Consider the following 23,472-nt stretch of genomic DNA (forward strand, 5'->3'; position numbering starts at 1 on the left):
TTATTTGAAACTGAACTTGAATTAGTTGTACATATATATTGCAAACTCTAGGGCAACCAATGAAAAAATAAATAAAAAAAAAAGTACAGCTGATACACTAGAAAAAGAAAACAAAATAATATAAAACACCCAATTAAAACCACAAAATGCAGGGGGGAAAAAAAGAGTGGGAGACAAAAACAGAAACAAAGAACAAGGACATTCAGTAGAAAACAGTAACAAATATAGTACATGTTAATTCGACTATATCAGTAATGATATAGTTGATGCCACTGATGTAAATGCACCAATTAAAATACAAAAATTATCAGAGTACATCAAAACTACAAGACTCAACTATATGATATCTATAAGAAACTTACTTTAACTATAAAGACATGCCAGGTATGGTGGCATATGTCATAAGTACTAGCACTTGGGAGGCTGAGACAGGCAACTGAGACTGCAACACAGGGATTCCCGCATCTTGGGAGGAGGAAAAAATAAATAAATAAAGGCCTCTTGGGAGCTGGGCTGGAGATGTAGCTCAGGGTTTGCCTCACATGTGTGAAGCCCTGGGTTTGATTCCCAGCATCACTGCCCACTCCCTGCAAAAATAAAATTAAAAAAAATTTTTTTAAAGTATGAAATACACACACTCAGATTAAAAGGAAATGGATAGCAAAGGATATTCCAGGTTAACACCAACCAAAGGAAACTGGAAGTAGCTACATTAATTTTACACATAGTTCACTTCCCAGAGAGGAAACTTATCAGGCATAAACAGGGCCATAACATAATGATGAAGGTGTCAATATGTCTAGAACACATCATCACAATTCTTAATATGTGTATGCCTAATAATAGAGTATCAAAATACACAGGGCAAAAACTAATAGAATTACATGGAGAAATAAATGAATCTATTATCGTAGTTGGGGACTTAAATATTGCTCTATCAGAAATGGGCAGTTCACCAGGTAGAAAACCAATAAGGACGTAGATGAACTCAATACCACCATTAATTGACTAGATACAGGACATCTATTAACTACTTCCTCCAACAGCAAAATACACATTCCCCTCAAACTCACAGAGACTATTCATCAATATTCACTATATTCCAAGTCATAAAACACACATAAACAAATTGAAGAAGTAGAAATCATACAATATCTACTCTCAGACTGTAACAGAATTAAACTAAAATAAGCAAAAATGGAAAGACAGCAAGAAGATCCCAAACACGAGGAGATTAAACAACACCCTTCCAAATAATACCTGGGGCAAAGAAGAAATCCCAAGAGAAACCAAAAAGTATTTTGAACTAACTTATTATACTTGTGCGGTACAGTGAAAGCAGTACTCAGATGGAAATTTATAGCATTGAAGGCAAATATCAGAAAAGAAGAATGATCTAAAATCAGTCATCTGAGTTTCTACCTTATGAGATTAGAAAAAGATAAGAAAATTAAATCGAAAGTAAGCAGAAGAAAAAATAATAAATATTAAAGTAGAAATCAGTGAAACTGAAGACAGGAAATCAATATAAAAAGCAACAAAAACCAAAAAGTGGTTTTTTTGAAAACACTGATAAAATTTATAAGTTTCTGAACAGGGTAAGTAAAAGAAAAAAAGAAAGAAAACACAAATTACTAATTTCAGAAATGAAAGGGACATCATAACAGATCTCATGGACATCAAAAGGATAAAAAATGAATACTATAACAATTCTATATTCACAAGTTAAATACCTAAATAAAATGGATCGATTTTATTGCAAGACACAATCTGCCAAAATGCATACAAGAATAAAGAGAAAATCTGAACAGGTCCTCACTGGTCAAAGTAATTGAATAACTAATTAATAATCTTCCAAAACAGAAAGCACCAGGCCCACATGGATTCACTAGTGAATTCTACCAAATATTTAATAAAAGAAATTATACCAATTCTCTGAATCAAACATCATTACCCTATGTAAATGTATGATTACGCAAATGGTATGCTGTTACTCCATGTACAAACAGAAACAACACGTATCCCATTTGTTTACAATAAAAATAAATTAAAAAAAAAAAAAGAATTCAATGCTGCATGCGGGGAACAAGTTATTCCTATTGGAGAAACAAATAAACAACCATATAAAAAAAATTATACCAATTCCCTATCATATCTTCCAGAAGACAGAAGCAAAAGAAATACTTTCTAACTCATGAGGCCAGCATTATCCTAATACCCAAACTAGCCAAAGAAAACTACAAACTAGTATCTGTCGTGAATAGTCATCCTCAACAAAATATTACCAATTGGAATTCAACAATGTAAAAAAAAAGAAATATTCACAACTAAATGGCATTTATCACAGGTGTACAAAACTGATACAATATTAAAAAATAAATAAATATGATCTGTCATATAAACAGGTGAAAGAAGAAAAATTAGAAGATCATATTAGTAGATATAGAAAACATTTGACAAAATCCAACACCCATTCATGATAAACACTCTCAGTAAAGTAGAAGGAAAAGGGAACTTCCCAAAACATGATGAAAAAATATCTACAAAAAAACAAATAACCCTGTAATCCCAGTGACTCCAGAGGCTAAGGCAGGAGGATCACAAGTTCAAGGCCAGTCACAGCAACCAAGTAAGATCTTGTCTCAAAATAAAAAATAAAAAGGCTGGGGATGTGGCTCAGTGATGAAGTGCCTCTGGGTCCAAGCTTCAGTACTATGTGTGTTGGCAGCAGGGACAACCAACCAAACAAAACTAGAGCTAACACCAAACTTAATGGTAAGAATTCAGAAGTTTTCCCTCTAAGATCAAAACAAAGGAAGGATGTCTCCTCTCACTGCTCCTTTTCAACACTGTATTCTAAGTCCTACCTAAGGCGATAAGAAAGGAAATTTAAAAATTGTTCTGATTGAGAAATCAGAAATAAAATTTCTTTGTTTGCAGATGACATGGTCATCTATGTACAAAGGAAGAAAAAGAGAGCAAAAATAAAATTCCTGGAACTTATAAATAATTATAACAAGGTTGTAGTATACAAAATTAATATAGAAAAGTCAACTTCTTGCCTATGAACCAAAAGCAACCAAGTGGCATTTGACACTTGAAACATAATATTGTTTATATCAGTACTCCCCAAAAAGAAATATTTAGGGGTAAATTTAACAAAATGTGAACAAATGCTACATGAAGAAAACAATAAAACTGATGAACAAAACCAGAGAACTATATAAATGGAGACATAGACATATTCCATGTTCATAGGAAGACTCAATGCCTTTAAGATGTCAGTTCTTTCCAACTTGATCTACAGACTCAATGTCATCCCAATCAAAATCTCAGCAAGTTATTTTATTGATATCAACAAACTGATTCTAAAGTTTATATAGATGGGCAAAAGATTCAGAACACCGTATTAAAAGAGAACAAAGTTGGAAAATTGACACTACTCAACTTTAAGATGGTATAATTAAGACAGTGTGGAATTGGCAAAAAATAATATTAATAATAACAAATAAATCAATGGAACAGAAGAGACAGTCCAGAAATATATCTACATAAATGCAGTCAACTCATCCTTGACAAAGAGGAAAAAGAAATACGACAGGGAAATATAGTCTTTTCAACAAACGGTGCAGAAATAAGTGGACATCCATAAGGAAAAAAAAAAGAATAATAATCAGACAAAGACCTTACACCCACAGAATTTAATTCAAACGAATCACAGATCTAAATGTAAAACACAAAATCATAAAACTTCTAGAATACTGAAGAAAATCTACACGATATAGCGTTGGCAATCATTTTTCAGATACATCACCCCAAGGTCTTAAAGAAAGAATTGATGAGAATAAAAAGAGAAACCACATCCTGGGAGAAAATATTTACAAAAGATATATCTGATGAAAAACTATTAACCGAAATATATAGACAACTCTTAATAAGCATATGAAAAGATGTCCCACATCATATGTCTTCAGGAAAATACAAATGAAAATAAAAATGAAAAACAACCACATACCAAACAGAATGGTCAAAATCTGGGACACTGACCACACCAAATAATGACCAGGATGTGGAGCAACAGGAACTCTCATCATTGCTGGCAAGAATGTAATATGATATAGTTACTTTGGAAGACAGTTTGATGTTTTCTTACAAAATTAAACATACTCATACCACATAATCCTGAAAAGACATTCCTTGGTATTTACCCAAAGGAGTTGAAAACATGCCTACATAAAAACCTACACACAATAATTATAGCAACTTCATTCATAATTGCCAAAACTTGGAAGCAACCAAGATGCTCTTCAGTAGATGAATGGATAAAGACATGGTGGTACATCTAGACAATGGAACATTCAGCAATAAAATGAGGTATTCTAGTCATAAAAAGACAAGGAGGAAACTTGGAGGTATTTTTCTAAGGGAAAGAAATCCATCAGAAAAGAATACATGCTGTATAATCCCAACCACTACAAATGACATTCTGTGAAAGGAAAAACTATGGAGACAGTAAAATGTTCACTGGTTGCCAGGGGGTAAGGGAAGAGATGCTATGTTGTTGGAATGCAGAAGATTTTTAGTAATGATAAATACTTGTTTTATAAATTTGTCCAAACCCATAGACAACATCAAGAATGAAACCTAGCATAAAAGATGTACTTTAGGTAATAATGATGTGTCTGTGTAGGCCAATTGTAATGATGTACCACTGTGGTTGAAAACCTTGGTAATCAAGGAGGATGTGCATTTCTGGAGGCATAGCATGAACAGGAAACTTCTTTGATCAATTTTGCCATGAACCTAAAACTACTCTAAAATAAATAAATATTTTTACAATCAAATCATATTTTCCCTAGGCATCTGTACAGCGCAATACCACCACTTTTCTGAAGCAGACTGACATTAAAAGACCACACTCAGAAGAAGGATACATAGTTTCAATATTTTGCAGGTCTGGTTCCCAGAAGTCTCAAAACTGAAGTCAGCTAATAGGTTTCCAAGTAGAAACTTGGACCAGATAGAATAAATATACCACTAGGCATACAGTAGACGTCCCCACACCTCATGATCAAGGCCACCATATTCCCAAAGTTGGTAAACTGCATGCAATTCTTAATGCATTATCAAACAGAAAGAAATATTTAGTTCAAGATTAGAATAAACACCTTCCATGCAACCCCATGATGCCTATGACAGTGCACTACCTTGCTCAGTACTGTGTCTTTAGCATTTCCTCACACGGGGATTGGCATGTCTACTGAAAAATTAAATGCTAGCTCTCATGCTACAAATGTAGCACAGTACACTCCAAAAAAAGTTAAAAACAGTTAAGCTGGGGAGCAGAACAGAGAAAATAGAGGAACAGGAGACAGTGGTTTTTATATATGAGCCTTCAGTACCATTTAAATTTTTTAACATTATTTTAGTTGTCAATGGACTTTTTATTTTATTTACTCATTTTTATTTGGTGCTGAGAATTGAACCCAGTGCCTCACACATGCCAGGCAAGCATTCTACACTGAGTCACAACTCCAGGCCCAATTTTTAAAGTTACATTTCATAAGCACTGTTGTCTGAATTGTTACAGGTAACATTCTGCACTGGTCACTGACCTTTCTCAAACAACTTTCGGATTTCATTTAAAACACCTGAGTTGCCAAATTTAATAAGAAATGCCAGTTCCTTGCCACAAGATGACTAAAGTTGCTTCATTCTCTAGTTATTCTTTGTTTTAAATGTTTCTTTTATGCACTATAACCTTTTCATCAGGGTTAGGGAGTTAATAAATGAAAACATGTTTATCTTCAGAGAAAGGACTTGGGAAAAAGTATTATTTGTATTTTATATACTTCTACATAGCTTAAAATTTTGTAGAACCCTATGTTACCTACATCTTTGCTTTATTACAGATTTTTCAAAATTTAATTTTCATTATGGCTTTTATTTTCTTCTTTATACCAGACTGAGTTCCATAAAAGCAAGAGCCATGGTACATGGAATACATAAATTCCCAATAAATATTTACTGAATAAATAACTTTTCAATGTTCTCCATACCTTCTGGGTTGAACATATACTACTTAAAAACGTTTAAATTTTATTTCTACAAAGGCAGAAAACATGTAAGAGTTCCATAAAAACACACAGTTAAAATAAATTTCTGGCAGTTAAAGGAAAAACCTCTTGTTATCTATAAAACTGGACCATCTGTTCTTAGTTCCTTCCTAAGAATTCAAGATAGAAAAGCCATTACTAATACAACAAAATTTATTTTAAAAATGAATTCTAGAGAATCCCAAGCTCCAATTTATATGTCAGATGTCATTTGCCCTCAGTGATAGCAACAACCATCAGGGGCATCTTCCTCTGTTATAGGAAACCCAAGTAACTGACCACTTTTCCACACCACTTTACCTGGAAAGAAGTAACATATCTATATTGCAATCATTTCCTTTGAGAAACAAAGGGCTTTAAGAGAAAAACAAGCACCTACTTTTCTGTATTGCACAAAAATAAAATCTAATGAGGCCAAGGGAAATAATATAGTTGTAGTAACAGATCTTTACATAAGGAGAAACTGAAATGTATGTCTGAAAAAGTTAATATTTGGTGAAACAGGTTAACTCTCAAGAAAAAAGGCTCCAAACATTTCTATTAATTTCAGTTACCTGGTATTGGGGTAAACAGTATTCAGTGCCTAGAAAGGCAATATTGTTCCTGGCAGTGAGATAAGGTGGTGTAAGGAATGTGATAATGAGAGAAACAGAGAAGGGAAACTGGCCACTTATTGCCAGTCTTTAGGTAGGGATCAAAGTAAAGCAACCTTGGTTGTAAAATAAAAGAACATATTCATAAAACATCTAAAGAAACCCATCTGCATAGTACACATACAACCTATCCTATATACTCCCCCAGCTTGTAGGTGCGATATAGCTCTCCACTGTAATAAAATGTCCAAACCCTCTCCATGGAGTCCACCAAGTACTTTGGGATTGGTAAATAGTACCCTGGGGCTTTGCAGTCCTGAGGTTGAACACCCAGTTAGACACATAAGCAATTATAGTTAACAAAGGATAGAATCAAAGCATCTCAATACTACTGAAAGACTGTTTTTTCAGCTACTCTTATAAATGTACCTTAAATACTAAATTCATATTCATCTATTACAGGTTTGGCATACATGTAATCATCATACTTGAATACCTTCTTCTTTTGAATAAAGCCTTCACGCTACTTCTACTGTTTTCCAAGCCTTGATAATAACTGTCTTTTTTTTTTTTTTTTTGGTAACAGGAATTGAACCCAGGGATGTTTAACCACAGAGCCACATCCCCAGCTCCTTTTACATTTTATTTTGAGACAGGGTCTCACTAAATTGCTTAGGTTCTCATTAAATTGCTGAGGCTAACTTTGAACTCATGATCCTCCTGCATCAGCCTCCGGAGCCTCTGGGATTACAGGCATGCGCCACTGTGCCTGGCTAATGACCGCAATTCTACCACATCTCCTTTTTGTTTAATGATGCTTCATCCACAGATTCAATGGTATTCTGGTGAACTTCATACCAGCTCCACTTGGTCTCCTTGGCCATATTCTCAAAGAATTCAATAAACAGCAATGGAAAAGCCATCTGTCTGTGTTTCTTCATTAATTCCTTCAACTTTTTTTCATTTAACTAACATTTACTGAACACTAGTGGGATACCAGACACTGGCAGAGGGAATGGCAGTAGTTGTATTAGTAATGGCAACTAACAGTTACCAAGTTCTTACTATAGCTAGGCATTACTTCAACCAATTTACATTTAACTTATTTAACCATCGCAACAACTCCATGAAGTAGGGTATTTCTTGTCATTCTATAGATGAGAACACTGGAACTCAGAAACAGTAAGTTAAGTGTTAATGGTTCAATACACTGGGTAAACGGTTCAATGGTACTGGGATACAAACCAGACATTTTGGCTCCAGAGCAAAGTTCTTTCCCACCCTAGCCTACCTCTAGGAAGAGACCCTTGGTCACTCAAATAAACATTTAATTCCATATTTCTAAATGTCTTATCCTCTCTGTACATAAATTCAGAAAAAATACATAAAAGGTCTTATCAAAACCCAATTTGATTCCAAAATTGGATCAAATTCAGTACCTAACCTTAAGGAGTCTGTACCCTAAACTGGAAAGGTATGAGTTCTATAAACTTTAAAGATAACAGGAAGAATATGGTAAGGACTCAGTGAATTGTGGCAATGACTATGTCATTCCAAGGAAGAGGGTTAGTCAGTGGAGTTTCCAGAGAAGAGGTCAGTTCTGAACTAGGCTTTCAAGAGAAGGCAAAGACATTCAGAGATTAAGGATATAGTTCAGAAGAATGAAGAATACAAGTAAGCACACAGCATTTGGTAGGTCTGCAGAGAGGTAAATGCTGATAAGGATAGCCTGAAAATCACTAACAGAATTTAGTGTCAGTCTAACCAAATGTGGGGAAACTCTCATCTGCCACATTCAGTCTAATATTACTGTTAAACACTTATATTCTTACTGGATCACAAATTTGCTGAAATGATGCTGTATTATTTACGAAACTCCCTAATTAAGAAAAAAAGTCTATGGAGACTGTGAAACTGCTTTTACAAAGCTTAACTCACAAAGTAACTTAACTACTTCAACTCCATATTCATTTCTTATTGTCCCTTAATAACGGAGTCCTCAAATAATGTTTAAGTTTCTACTTGAATACTTTCAAGTGACGGGGACTTCACCATCTTGTACAACCTGGAAGGCCCTATACACCTTATATAATGAAGTTAATTCTGGTGTATGACAAAGGTAAGTAGAGAGAAAAGTTACAAAGCAGTTTTCTACAACTCGATCCTCTAAATCAAAATCCTTTATATGCCATAAATATAAGCTCTTTCATTGTAGAATAAACATAGACAATATTTTCTATATGGTAGAAAAGACCTTTGTTTTTGTTACCCAGCATCTTTCTTCCCCTTATTTTTACTCTCTGGGATGGGGCAGTGTGGACACATCTTCTAGACCCCATTATCAATATGTTTCTGGTGAAGTCCCTAACATCCCAGCTTCAAGGTGGAACATATGATTGTGAAATTGTGATTGATTAGGATTAGACACATGACTGAAGCTAATGTGATCAGAACTACACCCATTAACCTTATTGAGCTCCAGAAAGAACAAGAGCCCCCCAATGGACTCAAGAGTTCCTATGATGTGAACTGAAATATCTGCAACCATCTTAACACCACAAAGGGAAAGCCTATCTGAAAGTGAAGTCAAAACAGAAGAAATGGAATCTAGAAATGGAGATGGGGAATCTGAGTCCTCACAACTTGTTTAAAGGCCTACTTCAAATTAACCTCAACTAAATTGGCTTCTTTTTTTTCTTTGAACCATTTGGTTTCAGTTTTTTTTTTCTTTCCACTTTTATCCCAGTTAGCACTGCCATACTGATGCATGTGGTAATAGCCAAATCCTATTAATAAGAAAATGAGATCAACTTCTCAGCATTTACCTATTATCATGCATAATTCTGTAATTTGATTATATCAATAACAACTATTGATACTAAGTAAAAAAATTAATTTGCCAAATTATATTGTTACATTGTGTACATGTACATGTACCAACAAATTTCGTCATTATGTACAACTATAAAGTACCAATAAAAAATGAGGGAAAGAAAAAAGACAATTAAAATACAGTAAATGAAAAAAATAATGACTAGCAATTTTTAACATAGCATTTCACTTTTAACATTGCCTTATACTGTCTTCTTTCTAAGCAAAAATCAATACTTTATCCTACAGAAAGTAGAAGAAAATAAAGGACTGTAACTTTACAATAGATGATAACACCATAAAAAGGCAAGAATAAGCAACTCAGAAGATAGAAGTTCTCATTATATCGTATCAGAGTTATTAAAAAAAAAACAACCAAAAACAGAAAACCCAAACACACACACACACACACACACACACATCACACAGAAACTAATGAACTATCCAGAAGTCAGGTAAAGACTCTTACTTGAAGCTGGAGAGTATGTCGAAGAATTGTTTCTTCTAAAGCATGGATCCACTTCTCTCGCTCATCAGCATCACGAGCTAGAATAAGAGATAATAAAATTAAAAGTTTAATTTCTATACTGTATTTCCACATTTAAAAGCAAACTTTAAGACCATAATTCTAATAGAGGTGTTTAGATGTGCTACTCCCTTAATAGTGTTACCTTGATCTGTCTTATCTAAGTTTATAATATCTAATAGATCTATTATCTAGGCAGAAATGCAGTCTACTTGTAACGAATTATAACAAAGAGAAAACTTTGTTTAAAATAATAGGTTACATAGCTCAGGCCAACCTTCCCACTGAGAACAACTATAAAAACTAGACTGATAATTAAAATGAAAAATAAAACTGATTCCCATGAACATCAGTTCATGGATTTTTTAAATGTGGTTCATATGCACAATGGAATACTACTCAGTCATTAAAAAGAATGAAATCCTGAAATCCTGTCACTTGTAACAACACAGATGAAACTGGAGATCATTATGTTAAGTTAAATAAATCAGGAACAGAAGACAAGTACCACATGATCTCCTCCCTCACAAATGAAATCTGAAAAAGATAATCTCATTGAAGTTCAGAGTAAAATGGGGGTTACCAGTGGTTGGGAAAAATAGGGGAGTGGGAGGGTTGGGAAAAGGTTAATCAATGGGTATTAAGTTATACTAAGACAGGAGCAAGAACCTGGTGTGTTATTGCACACCAGGGTGACTTATGGGTAAAAATAATATACTTTACATTTTGAAAAGGTAGAGAAAGTAATTTTAAAAATTTTTACTATAAAGAAATGATAAATGCTTGAGAACTTAGATATGCTTAATCTGATTTAAACATGATGTAATGTACACATGTATCAAAACATCTTTTTAGGGCTGGGGTTGTGGCTCAGTGGTAGAGCGCTTGCCTCACATGTGTGAAGCACTGGGTTTGATTTTTAGCACCACATAAAAATAAATGAATAAAATAAAGGTCCATCAACAACTAAAAAAATTTTAAAACATCTCTTTAGTTCACTAATACGCAAAATTTTTGTTTTATGTGTCAGTCAAAAATAAATTTGATTTAAATGAAAAGGCAAAAAAAAAAAAAAAAAAACTGAAGGCATCAGAAACCAACAAGGTAGTAAAGAATTATCAGGCTAAGATCTGGGAAAGGACAGACATCTAGAAGATAAGACTGGGCCACTTTTCACCTGATGACATGAAAAATTCCATGAAAAGATCATTGGATTGGACAATGCTCTTAAAAGGCTTGTCATTGTGTGTGGGCAGGGAGTATGTGAGAACTATACTTTCTGCTCAACCCAGAACTGTTCCAAAATAGTCTATTTTTAAAAAGAAGTCTTTTCAAACTGAAAGTTGGAGGCCAGGGCCCATCTACAGCAGGAATTCTGGTAAATGGCCAATGTTTTGATTAGGATCCTCAATGGCTTTGTTTTGAAATTAAGGATAAAGCAAATTAAAACAGATGCATGGTCATTGGGGGAACCAGAAAAATCTTGATACCTGAAATAGCCTAAAATGGCCCCCAGATTGTTAGTGACTCCAGGCAGCTAGTTAGCAAAAGCAAATTAAAATATTTTCCATAGGATCTCATCTTAGATGAATTATATTTCTATACACAATTTTTCAAATATAATGTCTAGCACATAAGAAAATACAACGAAGAATACATAATGGAAACACTTCTAGATACACAAAGTGAGAATCAAAAGACATAGGATCAAAAAGATCAACAGAAGCGCCAGATAATTTTAAAACTGACAAAAATGTTTTCTTATTTTCATTTAGATCTTTAAAATAACCAAATGTAAGTCCTAAATTTAAAATACAATGATCAAAATTAAGACAATGGATTATTTTAACATCAAATACAATTCAAGAGATAGAGAACTGGAAGAGAGATTGCAGAAACTCACTGAAACAATAGATAGTGAATCAAAGGGACAGGAAACAGAAGAAAAGGTAAGCAATACAGAGGGTGAGATAACGTAACATGCATGTGACTGGAATACCACAAGTAGTGAAAAGAATGGAGGGAACAAAAGTACAACTTGGCTGAGAATTTTCCAAAATATATAAAAAACATTAAGCCACAGATTTCAGAAGCCCTAGAAACCCCAGACAGGTTATTCACTGTCACATTTTTTTGTAATTATGAAATACTAAATATACTCTACACACACAAGTATGCGTTTAATAAACTTTGGAGTATTACACAGGTATAAAAAGTATAGGGAAGATTTCATTAGAAAAATTGAAGTTATTTCCAGATATAATACTAAATGAAAAAAGCAAAGTGTACACATTTAGTATAAAAATAAGGATACCAAAGAAAATACATGTGTCTGCTTGTTTCTATAAAGAAATACAAGAGTAAACCAAAAATGAAAGAAACTGGGCTAGATGTGGTAGGGCATGCCTATAATCCTGGCAAATGAAAAGCGAGTCAGGAAGATTCAAGTTCAAGGTCAGTCTCAGTAATTTAGTGAGGTCTTAAGCAACTTAGTGAGGCCCTGTTTCAAAATTAAAAATAAACAGAGCTGGGGACGTGGCTCAGTGGTAAAGCTCCTGGGTTCAATCCCCAGTAGAGGAAGAAGACGTGGACGAAGAAAAAGACAAAGACAGAGGCAGGGGGAGGGAGGGGGAGGGGGTAAAGGGGGGAAGAAGACTACACTACACAAGAGAAAAGCAAAGAAAAGAAATTGGCTACATACAAGTCACAGACAAGAAAGAACAGAAAATAAGAGATAATAGGAATAGGATAGCAGGGTAATGAAGCAGAAACACTATTCTAAATATATCTTTATGTGCAGTAAGAATCAGTAAGGTTTCACATACTCTCCCATAAATTAATTAATTAAAACCAACCAGGATAGCAAGAGGAGATGAAGAATAGAATGCAAAAAGTAACAAATCAACTTTAAAAATTAACCTAAAGATATTACAAATGAATAGACAACCACTCTGAAAGGTGTGAGGAAGAAAAGATTAAATCTAAGTGTTAGGAACTGAAAGTTTGTGTTCCCCCACCACTAAAATTCATATAATAAAAGCCTAACCCTCAATGTGATGGTACTAGTAGGTGGGGACTTTGGGGGGTGTTCAGGTCATGAGGGGATCAAGGACCCCAGAGAGCTCTCACTCTTGCCACAACATGGACACAAGGGGAAATTGATTATCTACAACTTGGAAGAGGGCCTTCACCAGAACCTGAGCACACTGGCACCCTGATCTCAAACTTCCCAGCCTCCAGAACTGAAAGAAATAAATGTTTACTATTTAAAGCTATGCAACCTATGGTAATGTGTTATGTAGCAGCCCAAAATGACAGAGACATAATTTAAAAAAAAAGTATTTTGACTAGCTATTGGAAGCTAAGAATTGGAGCAAGGCTGGATGTGGTAGTACACACCTGTAATTCCAGTGATTTGGGAGAGTTAAGCAAGAGGATCGCCAAATTTGAAGTCAACCTCAGCAACTCAGTGAGTCCCTATCTCAAATCAAAAATAAAAAGGACTGGGACTATAACCCAGTTGTAAAGTGATCCTAGGTTCAATTCCCAGTGCCCCCCCCAAAAAAAAATTTTTAAGTAAGAAAAATAATAAATAAATAAATCCAGATAGTATTGAACTATATATATATATATAATCCAAAGAATATAGCAAATACCTATGAGGCCAATACTCATATTAAAAAATAACTGAATAGGGCTAGCGTTGTAGCTTAATGGTAGAGCACTTGCCTAGCATGTGTGATGTACTGGGTTTGATTCTCAGCACCATATATAATAAGTAAAATAAGGTCCATTGACAACTAAAAAATATTTTTTAAAAATAGCTGATAAAGAAATGGGAAGGCTGGAGTTATAACTCAGTTGGTAGAGTACTTGCCTCACAAGCATAAGGCCCTGGGTTCAATCCCCAGCACCGCAAAAACAAACAAACTACAACAAGAAATGGGGAGAAGAGATATCCTTTCCTTCAGAGAATCTCAATTAATATGGGAGAAAGAATTAGAATAAAAAAAATTCACCACTAGACCACATCACTGTAATATTTACTGCAGCAAGATCTAATGAGTAAAATCAGTGGCAAAAGTTACAGGTGAAAAGTTAGATGAAATTAGCATAGTTCCAAGTATTTTTTTTCAGGTATTTACCGAATACAAAGGAAAAAGTAGTAATTTTACAATGGAGAAATCTGACAGACACCACCTTAATCAAATCATCAAAGTTAACATCACCAGAATGAGGGTATAGTTTAGTGGTACAGCGCTTGCCTAGCATGCATAAGGTCCAGGTTTCAATCCTCGGCACCACAAAAATCAAAAACAAACCATTATCCCCAAAACATAAAGTCAGTATTACCAGTGATATGACTGGTTAACATTACATACTCTCTCCCAATACAAGTCACTGAGAAGAAAATACCATTTCTGTAGTATTCTTGCCAAAAATACATCATCTCAATCTCATCATAAGAAAATATCTGATAAACCCAAAATGAGAAACATTCTAAAAATACTTGACCAATACTCATCCAACATGACAAGGTCATAAAAGACAAGAAAAAATAAAGGAACTGTCACAACTATAAGATTTTGTGGTACCCTAGGCTGAATCTTGAAACAGGGGGAGTTAGAAAATTCAAAGGATCTATATAACTTAGTTAAAAGCATTGTACCAAATGGGTCCAAGGTCTAGTTCAGGATGTCAGTGTCTGAGTAGGGTGAAGAGAAAGCATACCTCAGGCAAAGGGAAGATCAAGCACGAAGCATCAGAGCCCAAAGCAAGATGAAAGGGGACTCTACACAAATGCTAAGTCCAACATGGGAAGTCAGAGCCCAAGAAAAGTGAAGGAGGTATCCAATTGTGGGGAGCAAGGTCAGCCTAACACAGGTTGCCAAGGCTGAGTAGAGTAAGGGTGGCATTCCAAATGGAAGCAGATGATTATAAATTACACACAGAAGGACTGGTCAAATAAATATAAGTAACAAGGAAAAATGGAGTTACAAATATGGTAAGGGAGGAAAATCAGAATGACTTCCCTGGCATTAGACTAGAATTGGAAGTATCAGTACAACTTCGTGGTTTTCAGCATATATGTAGAAATAAATATGAGCGTGGATGTACACATGCATACTCAAACATATGGAAATAACATTCATATTTCTAGCTCTCAGAGCGTTGGGAGTTGTGACACTTAGAATCAGGTTTTTATTTCTAAATATTCCCTACTAAAAGGAATCAGAGTTTCTTAGAAAAGTGGTTTGATTCCAAAATTAGAACAGAGATGGTACAAAGCCTGGAATATCTTTTGGTGCCAGAAAGTTCAGAAATACTTAAAGATTTATGTTAGGAACATGTCAAAAGACAGTGATATCAGTTTACGTGGGATACTACTGGTCAAACTGAAGACAACTGAGCATCAAAACCAAATCTACTTCAGATAAGAATGCACTTATTTAAAGGATTGTTTCATCCATGTTATTCCTATAAGACTAGATTCTTTCTTAAACTTGATCTTCTTTCAAACGGTTTGTATGAAGATGCTATGTCCATTTGAACAGTCCTTAGGTATTTGTATAAATACTATGTTTTACAGTTTTCAGATTTAAAATAAAGGTAAATAACTGCAGCAAAAAATAAATAAATAATAGTAGCAAATCAGAATCTACTGAGTAAAATGGAAAACCAGGAGTTGCTATCAAATACATAAATGAAAGCTTGATAAGAATGTAGTATTACACAACTTAAAAATATCTCCCCACAAAATATTAATGAAGTAGGGAAAAATAAAACTTTCTAAGAAAAGTCTGGCAGCTACCACCTTAATCAAGTAATCAGAACATCATCATAAATCACCAACAGGATAAACTGAAACCCTATGATAAAAACACAGTAACATTTTTGTGACCTTTACAAAGATGTGTGATCTGAATATAATTGTGAAGAAAGGGCTGGGGTTGTGGCTCACTGGTACAGCGCTTGCCTAGCAAATGTGAGGCACTAGATGCGATTCTGAGCTCCACATAAAATGAATAAATAAAATAAAGGAATCGTGTGCATCTACAACTAAAAAATCTTTTTTAAAATAATAATTATGAAGAAGCATCAGGGAGAGAAAAAAAAAAACAATTGGGGACAAAATAACTGGCCTATAATCTTCAAAAGTGTCAAGGTTTTTGCCAGGCAGGTGGCTCACATACCTGTAAACCCAGGAGGATCACAAGTTTAAAGCCTGCTGGGGCAATTTAGCAAGATCCTCCCTGTCTCAAAATAAAAAGGACCAGAGATGTAGCTCAGAGGTAAAAACATTCCTGGGTTCCATCCCTAATACCACCCCTTCCCCTCCCCACCACCCCCAACGCACACACAAGAAAAGAAAGGAAGAGAAAAAAGTGTGAAGGTTTACATGAAATTCAAGGACAGACTGAGAAACTGCTCCAGGCTGAAATTAACTGGAGACAAGACAACTAAATGTAACATGTGATTCTAAATTAGATCCTTTTGCTTATAAAGGACAGTATTAGAACAATTGGCGAAACGTGAATGGAGTTTAAAGATTAGATGGTATTAATGTGTCAGTATTAATTTCCTCATGCTAACGCTTCCAATGTTAGTGGCTGTATTGAGCATACATGAAAAATTCCCTTGTTTGCAGGAAATAATGATAAAGCATTCAGAAATAGGTTCTTTGGACAGTAAACCTGAGATTTTTCAATACAACTTTTAAAGATTGAACCAATCATTAAGACAAAACAAAGACCTAAACAAATGAAAAGATCACATTCATGAAGCACAAGCTTCAATACTATATTGATATTCAAATTTAATTCACTCAATTTCTATAGATTAAATGCAATGTCAAATAAAATTCAAAGGCATTTTATGGAATTTGTCAAGTTGTTTCTAAAACTTTTATAAAAATGCAAAGCATATAGAATAGCAAAACTTTCCTTGACAAGAGAGGTTTTCTTAGAGGGTTTATTCTACCAAATATAAAATCCATAAAGCAATAGTTAAGAAAAAGTAGTATTGAGCAAGGATGGATATAAACCAATGAAACAAAAGAGAGTCCAAAAATAGATCCATTACATACATATGGACCCTTGGTTTGTAACAAATGTGGTGCTGAAGTACAATAAGGAATAATCATTCAATAAATGGTATTGAGACAATATGATTTGTCTTACACTATATACATAAAAGTCAAATCCAAGCCAATCCTGAATTCTTAAATTTGAAAGAGAAAGCAATAAAGTTTCCATAAGGCAAAACAGGAGACTATCTTCATAACTTTGGGATAGGAAAAACCTCAGTGGAATACAAAATCCCTAATTATATCCCAACCCAAGGGATATGTATTTATGGAGGTAAAGTCGAGATAGGCTTTTGAGGCAAGGAGACTGGAGCTGAAGTGTAAAGATGAGTAGGAATTAGAGGCAAAGATGGGAGTGGGAATTTCAGGAGCAGAGAGGAGGGCAGGTATCCCAGAATAACAGAAACATGACAAATTACCATATGAGACTAGGACTAAGCATCAAAAGACACAGCCAATGCTTTGCTACATTTTTCTATGGTTGGTCTCAGAAAGACTCTTACAGCATCTAAATATTTATTTTTGCACTTTAAAATTGGAGACCTGGATTAAATCATCCCTACCAGCAAAAAATTCAAGATTGTTATTACTCTGATTTAACTCATCTTCTCCCCTTCTCTTATATATCAGTAAACAAACTTCAAACCTACTGGATCTAATAGGAAAAATACCTTTGTGCAAACGAAGCACCAATAAGATACCTGGTTTTTATTCAGTCATAAAAAACTATCTGATCAAACAAGAAATAAAAATATACAATTTATAAACCACCAAGCACAGGCAGCTCTCTAGCAGTAAAATTAAAGCAATAATATTTCTGAGTGAATTCTTGTTTAAGGGACTGACTTAATGAATTAGTTAAAACAACTTTTAAGGACTGACAACATTATTTTATTTTACACAAATATGTAAGTTAAATCTCCTTCCCTCTTATTATAATCTACCACTCCTCTTTATTACACTTTTCAGCTTGTTTTGCATGTTCTCAGGCAGAGGTTTCAAATTTTGACTGTGACCCAGTTCACATATACATATACACACATACGTGTACATACATAAATAAAACCAGAATATTAGTTTCACAAAACAATGCTTGCTCTCATAACATGCCATACACACTGATGCTCACTTTTTAAAAAACACTGATTCAGATCTCGCTAGTAAGCAGATGATGACACATAATGGGGGGTGGGAGGGAGGCAAGAATGGAGGAAGGAAGGACTACATAGAGGAAAAAGAGGTGGGAGGGTAGGGGGAAGGAAAAATAATAGAATGAATCAAACATCATTACCCTATGTAAATGTATGATTACACAAATGGTACGCCTCTACTTCATGTACAACCAGAGAAACAAGTTGTACCCCATTTGTTTACAATTTAAAAAATCAAATAAATAAATAAATAAAAATAAAATAAAATATTTGTACTTATCTTCAAGTGAACTTGGCTTTAAGGCTTTATACTGCCACTTAAAAAGTATTCTTTTATATGTAGTGGCTTTGATGTTTAAAGATTACAAAGCAATCATAATTCAATTAAATTGTGTTGATGTTTTCTTTAAAAAAAAAAATGTTGATTTGGGTTCATTAAACAGAATTCACAATCTACCAATGGACTGCAATACAGTTTGGAAAACACTACTGTAAGCTGTGGGAAGTCATCCTTATCTAGCAGAATCAGACAGTTCCCTGTCTGGTTCCCTTAGAGAATGGCTCCCCTAACTCTACCCTATACTGTCCATCACATAAGAAGCTCTTCCTGGTCTTGCCCCTTTACCTGTATGTCTATAATAAAAGAGCTGGGCTACTCATGTTGTTGTTGTAGAGGCCAGAGTTAGTATGGCCAGATCCATCACGCCCCCTATCATTTAAAAAGAGTATTGGCTCTTGTGTGTTTATTGAGCAGGTAAGTTTTTGGGCAAAGGATTGATAAACAGTCAACATCATCCTCTGGCAGTTAACTCTTTTCTCATCCATGCAGGATGTGGCAGAGAAGCCCCCAACAGTAAGCCATCCCAATGCCTCACAAACTACAGTTTTTCAGTATATCTTAAGCTGTATAGTGTAAAGGTCAAGAAGGTTTGCTAGCTTTGTTCTTGTTTACCCTGACCTTGGGCAAATTACTTAAACTTTCTGAACTTTAATTTTCTCAACTATAATCCTATGGGAATAATATTAATACATATACCTTATAAGGTTGTTGTGAAGTTTAAATGAGATAATCTGTACAATATTTAACCACAGTGCCTTAAGAGAAAACAGGTTCTACCAATCCAATAAACAATTAGTAGAGAAAATTATTAGGGAAAAGATTATATAATTCCTAATTTCCAGTAATGCCTGGTTTATATGGCAACAATATAAGATTGACAGAGAAAAATTACTATTTGCCCAGTAGGTAAAATATTTGCATTTTCAGGATTTTAAATATTAACTCTTTTATTACTTATCTAGTCACATTTTCTAAATTATATAAGTCTGAGTAAGTAAGAAGCTGAATTTTTAAAATTTCTTTCTTCCTATGTAATTCATATAAGCCAAACGACAAGAAATAGATTTGAACTCCTATACCTTACTGTTGCTGAAACACTACTTAGGAATCTGTCCTCCTTAAGTCATATTTCCTTTTCCTTCAAGACATGCAACAATTATGAATAAATTACTGCCTATTTGGGAAAGGAAGTGGTTATTTGCCTGTTCTGCATTTGAAGTAAAAAGAATTAACCTCTATAATCAGGAAGGCCTCTTTTTCCCAACTACTGCAAAAGGACATACATAAAAAAAAAAAAAAAAAAAAAAAAAAAACATGTTTACAAGATTAACTGCTGAGGTACTGCTGAAATAACTACTGAGCCCTCAAATGCATGAGATTCTATGTTTGGGATACAAACAAGGATAAACAATCCATGATCTCAAGTAACTTACAGTCTTCTGGAAGTACAATCACTTTCCAGGTAGAATATTGCTTAGTGGTCCATACAAACAGTCTCTAGTATCTTGGCTTATTAGAATTGCACTCAGTCTTCTTGGCTACAGTGAAAGTCACCTTCTCCACGAGCTGCTCATGATAAGAGAATTTTCCCTTTCCTTTCTTGAATTCAAATATTCTATTACTCAGATAATATATTATAAATACACGCGCCAGGTACCAGGCATTATCTTAAGCCTCAGGAACAAATTTGAGCAATTGTTGTAGCTCTAGATCAGCAATAATAAAACATTTCCAGGGCTGGGGTTGTAGCTCAGTGGTAGAGTGCTTGCCTAGCATGCATGACACGCTGGGTTCTATTCTCAGCAGTGCATATAAATAAAAATAAAGGTCCATTGACAACTAAAAAATATTTAAAATAATAATAATAATAATAATAATAATAATAATACATATCCAGTCATAATTCCCAATATACTCTTTTAAAAATATATCTATATGAAATGCTTCACAAATTTGTATGTTATCCTTTCGCAGGGGCTATGCTAATCTTCTCTGTCTCATTTCAATTTCAGTGTATGTGCTGCCCAAGTAAGCACTTTCCCAGCATACTTTAAATGAACCATGACGTTTCAGTTACACTGTACTTACTGCTCCAATGAATCACAATTCCCAGCTTTTGCTCAAGTTGTTTCCTCAGATGAAATACCTGAGCACAGCTCTGTGTAAATAATAAAAGCTAAATCTATGAGTACTGACAATGTTTACTGCCAATTATAAAATTCAAGCTTTTAAATAAACAATGGAAATTTGGAAAACATGTATTTATCACCCACCATGACCTGAAAGTTTGAAGCAATATCAACAAATGTGGCTTTTTTATGTCATAAAACAAAATGTGTCAAATGTTTATGTCAGATCTGTATAACTCAGTGAAACAGTGTTTCCAATCGGGTAACATGGTCATGTCTATAATCCCAGCAGCTCAGGAGGTTGAGGCAGGAGGATCACAACTTCAAAGCCAGTCTCAGCAACCTTAGTAACTCAGTGAGGACCCTGTCTCTAATAAAATGTAAAAGGGCTGGGGGTGTGGCTCAATGGTTAAGCACCCTGGGTTCAATTCCCAGTACCAAAAAAAAAAAAAAAAAAAGACTCAGTGAAACAGTATTTCAAAATGATCAATGCATATAGAGGGTGAATGGTCTGTTCAAATTGCTAAACCAAAGGATTTGAATATAACAGTATTTTCATATATCAATCTCATTAGTATAGTTTTAGCTTCTACACTACAATTAACCTTGAAAAATCTATCACTTGAGTTTTGATGAAGTACCAAAGAAGAACATTCACAATTCTCTTAAGAGGTTAGTAAAGCATTCCTTCCTTTTCTAACTATATACCATATCAGGCTATATTTTCATGTACTTCAATCAAAACAAAACATAACAGATTAAATTAGAAGCAGATATGAGAATCCAGCTATTTTCTATTAAGCCTGACATTAAAGAGAACAGAAAAAAATTTAACATGTCACTCTTCTCATTACCTTGGAGAGGGGAGTAGGGAAATGGTATTTTTTGTCATAGGTTGTTACTGGTATTTTTAAATAAATAATATGTTTAAAATCCCTGTTTTAATTTCTGAACTTGTAAACATTAATAGATATACATAAACAGAAGCTCTTTGGAGTTCTGATACAATGTTTAAAAGTATACAGGATACTCAGACTTTGAACAAGTTTTAGAACTACATATACATTTGTATGTGTAACATTCTACTTGATTGCCTCCTCCACTAGATTGTAAGATATTAGATGCAGAATTTTGTCAGTTTATTTATTGCTACATTTCTAGTGCCTAGCAAAGTGTTGCACATTTTATATTACCTTGTTCATTAATTATTTGTAGAAGGTACACAAAGGATAGCTGGATGGGTGCTAACACTCCACTTACATAATTAGGTGGTTAAAAGTGCAATTGACTATAATTCGGAACAAGTTTGGACAATGTTGAGTAATTAGAAGCTAGTTTTTTTAAAGGTGATATACTGGTGTACAAAGAGAATGATAATTTATATGATCAAGTATAAAGCAATCTAAGCCAAGATATGATATACAGAAGGCTTAAGAGTCATCGTTTAAGCTGGGCGCAGTGGTGCACGCTTGTATTCCCTGCGGCTTGGGAGGCTAAGGCAGGAGGAACTTGAGTTCAAAGCCAGCCTCAGCAACTTAGCAAGGCACTAAGGAACTCAGTGAGGCCCTGTCTCTAAATAAAATACAAAATAGGATTAGGGATGTGGGGAAGTGCCCCTGAGTTCAATGCCTGATATTAAAAAAAAAAAAAAAAAAAAAAAAAAAAAAAAAAAAGTCAGGGTTTAAATAAACTGCTTATCATAGTTAAGAACAGAGGTGAGATCAGATTAGAAAAAGAAAAGGGCTGTGTGCCTTATTATACCATGAACATGCTTCTATTGAAGTATCTATAACACCAAAATGCTAATTTATTTTGATTTTTCCCCCCTTCCCCTACTCAGCAGTGTTCTGCCTAAGGTCTAGGATGAAATCTGATCCATATTTTCTTAATTCTCAAAGCCTAACATTTTCTTAGGAGATAACTGGTACTCCTAACTGCAGGACAGATGATAATTTGTCACCTTCACAAATGATACCTTCTCTGTGAAATTTTCTGACCAGCATATACTAAAGTCTGGTTCCTAACCTAGCATAACCACTTCCCATTAATCTGCCCTACTTTTTTTTTTCATTGTACTTATCCCTTCTAAATGATATATTTACCCATGTTTATATTCATTGTCTGTCTCCTGACACTGGAATGCAAGCTCCATAAAGACAGGAGGATCTTTATTCTGTTTATTGTTGCATCCCAAGTCCCTAGAATCATGTCAGGCACCTACCAATAAATATTTGAATAAGAAATGATGATCTATTGATTTCATTAGTCAATGCAGAGTTCCATTTATACATTTGGAGTCTAAAAATAGATTTGATTTCCTAAGAAATTATTTTTGTTTAATATCCTACTAAGGTTTCCATAATTGGCTCCTGTAAAGATTTATTAATAGTTTTAGCTGAAGTCTCTAAAACTGTCAAATAAAACACATACAAATATTTACAAAAGAGTTTCTCCCCCACAACTTCTGCTTTGACTATCGGAGTCAATACTGTGAGTCTCCAGGACAAAGCCAGCATTTTATTGTACAACTGAACATTGATTCAGTTAAAGAAGATAACAAAAACCAAATGTAGATTAATGAGTTCTTTTTAATTTATTCTATAATCACATGCTTCTAAGTCAAATCATTCCTAGTCAATGAAAATCCTTGGCATACTGA

General features: G+C 34.3%; 1 protein-coding gene and 1 non-coding gene across 8 annotated transcripts in view; both read right to left on the bottom strand.

The window, feature by feature from the left end:
* Osbpl9 (oxysterol binding protein like 9) overlaps positions 1-23,472 on the bottom strand; it is a 144,819-nt gene that overhangs the window by 70,150 nt on the left and 51,197 nt on the right. For all 7 annotated transcript variants that reach the window (XM_047549378.1, XM_047549369.1, XM_047549388.1 and 4 more), the window contains exon 4: positions 10,050-10,126. In XM_047549378.1, coding sequence (XP_047405334.1) covers positions 10,050-10,126 — 77 coding nt within the window. The remainder of the gene's footprint in view (positions 1-10,049; positions 10,127-23,472) is intronic.
* Positions 20,614-20,720, bottom strand: LOC124968313 (U6 spliceosomal RNA). The gene has a single exon (XR_007105669.1). It is a non-coding gene; the product is annotated as a U6 spliceosomal RNA (small nuclear RNA).

Source organism: Sciurus carolinensis, chromosome 1 (genome assembly GCF_902686445.1).
Source record: "Sciurus carolinensis chromosome 1, mSciCar1.2, whole genome shotgun sequence".
NCBI lineage: Eukaryota > Metazoa > Chordata > Mammalia > Rodentia > Sciuridae > Sciurus > Sciurus carolinensis.